Below are 1,695 nucleotides of genomic sequence, written 5' to 3'. Positions count from 1 at the left end.
TCAAGATGTCTGGTGTTTTACATGGTGAATGTACACAGAATTTGTTGCTTTTTGTATGAAGAATTTTTAATGATGAGGGTTTCAGTGGCACTTTGTGGCCGATGTGCTCAGACCACGCAGTGGCGCAGGTGTTTTCCGTACCTGGTGACGAGGGCGGCCGACAATGGAGGGGAAGACGGCCCTGGGGGCGTCATCGCCGGCGAAGCCAGCCTTCACCAGGCCTGAGCCATTGTCGCACACCAAGGCGGTGGTCTCCTCGTCGTCGCACATCTTGGTGGGTTCTGAAGGTGCGCAGAGGAGCACGATCACAGAGAGACAGTAACCGGGGCGACGTTGAGCTTAATAGCGCGTTAATCATTTACTGTGATTTAGCGTGACAATAAAAGAGAGGCAGTGAGTCACTCATAAGGTGCAGTACAGCTATATATAAAATATTTTTTTCCAGATCATAACGCATTTCCAGTTATTCTCACATGCAACTTTAATCGTTGGCAAAGCTGGTCTATTATACTAATAATATTATTGAGCGTGATTATTGCGCAAACCCGGCTATAATCATGTGCGTTTTCATAACATCTGAATTAACAAATCAGACCTTCAAGGTTTTGATGAGCAGAACATTGCAGCGAATCATCATCATCATGTGTGCTTGATGTCTGTTTGCTTTCTTATAAATAGTAATTTATTACGATAAACGTTCATATGTACTGCTCCATTGCCAGTTAAGGAATTTTCTCACTGTTGGTTGTTATTATCCTCGTTTGCATGAGTAATTCATCAAGAAACGCTGTACAATGAATGAATGCGCTTTAAGTTTAAACTGTTAACTTTTTCTAATGTAATAAGTGTTTAATCTAATCATGACTACATTCGGCGCGTACTTGAAACGGAACTAATTAATACAAAGTTTCTCTTTGAACTCATGATTGTTCTAAGACATATCATCATGCTTTGTCATGGAATAATTTGTATTTGTAGTAATTTAAAAGTCCTTTTAAAGTGTTTACTTCTTCTAGATGTAGAAAAAGTTACATGATGAGGCTCACGTATGAGCTAGATTCACCACGAAACTTTGAAACGTTTATTAATAACATGATCTCCAAACTCGAGCCACGCGCCGTGTGATTCGGCGCACAGCATCGTTCCCTTCACTGACCGCTTAATATGCTTTTTAAAATGAATTAATTCCACCACGGGTAAAGCCGGAGAGGAGGTCGACGAAACCGTTTCCTCAAAAGACATTTTTTTTTTTTTTTTCTAAAAAAAACGTAAATCCAGTCCTTGGAATCGGGTTAAGAGAGCTCAGCGGGTCCAGCGAGAGAAGCTCAGCCTGAGGCTCAGGTGAGTCCTTACCTTTGGTGTTGCCTTTCCTGGACGAAGCTCAGAGTGCAGAACTCAACCGCTGCTGGTTCCAGCTACAGTGGGACCTGCGACCCCCGGCCCCCTTATATAGCCGGTGTCCGGCGCCCGTATTTCTCAGCCCCCCATTGAGGAGCTCCGCGCCCCCCCACTGGAATTCCTCCCGGCCTTCATCCATATTTGGTACTTGGAGGGCACGCGGACAGTGGCTTCCCTCTCGAGCCGCAGGTTCGAAGTGCGCGGGGGGGGTCCATATATGGAGCGGTGGTCCCGATCCGAGGCCACGCTGCTCGGCCCGTATATGGAGACCCCCACACTTCGCTTCTTGTTCTTCCT

The 1,695-nt window shown here is 45.5% G+C and overlaps 1 protein-coding gene across 1 annotated transcript in view; it reads right to left on the bottom strand.

Annotated features, from left to right (window-relative positions):
- acta1b (actin alpha 1, skeletal muscle b) overlaps window positions 1-1,450 on the bottom strand; it is a 3,354-nt gene extending 1,904 nt beyond the window's left edge. Inside the window, exons 1-2 of the mRNA XM_018749474.2 lie at window positions 1,354-1,450; window positions 142-281 (exon numbers count right to left, since the gene is read on the bottom strand). Of these exons, the coding sequence (XP_018604990.2) occupies window positions 142-270 (129 nt within the window). The 5' untranslated portion in view covers window positions 271-281; window positions 1,354-1,450. The remainder of the gene's footprint in view (window positions 1-141; window positions 282-1,353) is intronic.
- Between the last annotated feature and the right edge of the window lie 245 nt (window positions 1,451-1,695).

The sequence above is a fragment of the Scleropages formosus genome, chromosome 4, assembly GCF_900964775.1.
Source record: "Scleropages formosus chromosome 4, fSclFor1.1, whole genome shotgun sequence".
Lineage (NCBI taxonomy): Eukaryota > Metazoa > Chordata > Actinopteri > Osteoglossiformes > Osteoglossidae > Scleropages > Scleropages formosus.
This window is presented reverse-complemented; position numbering and strand designations above follow the sequence as displayed.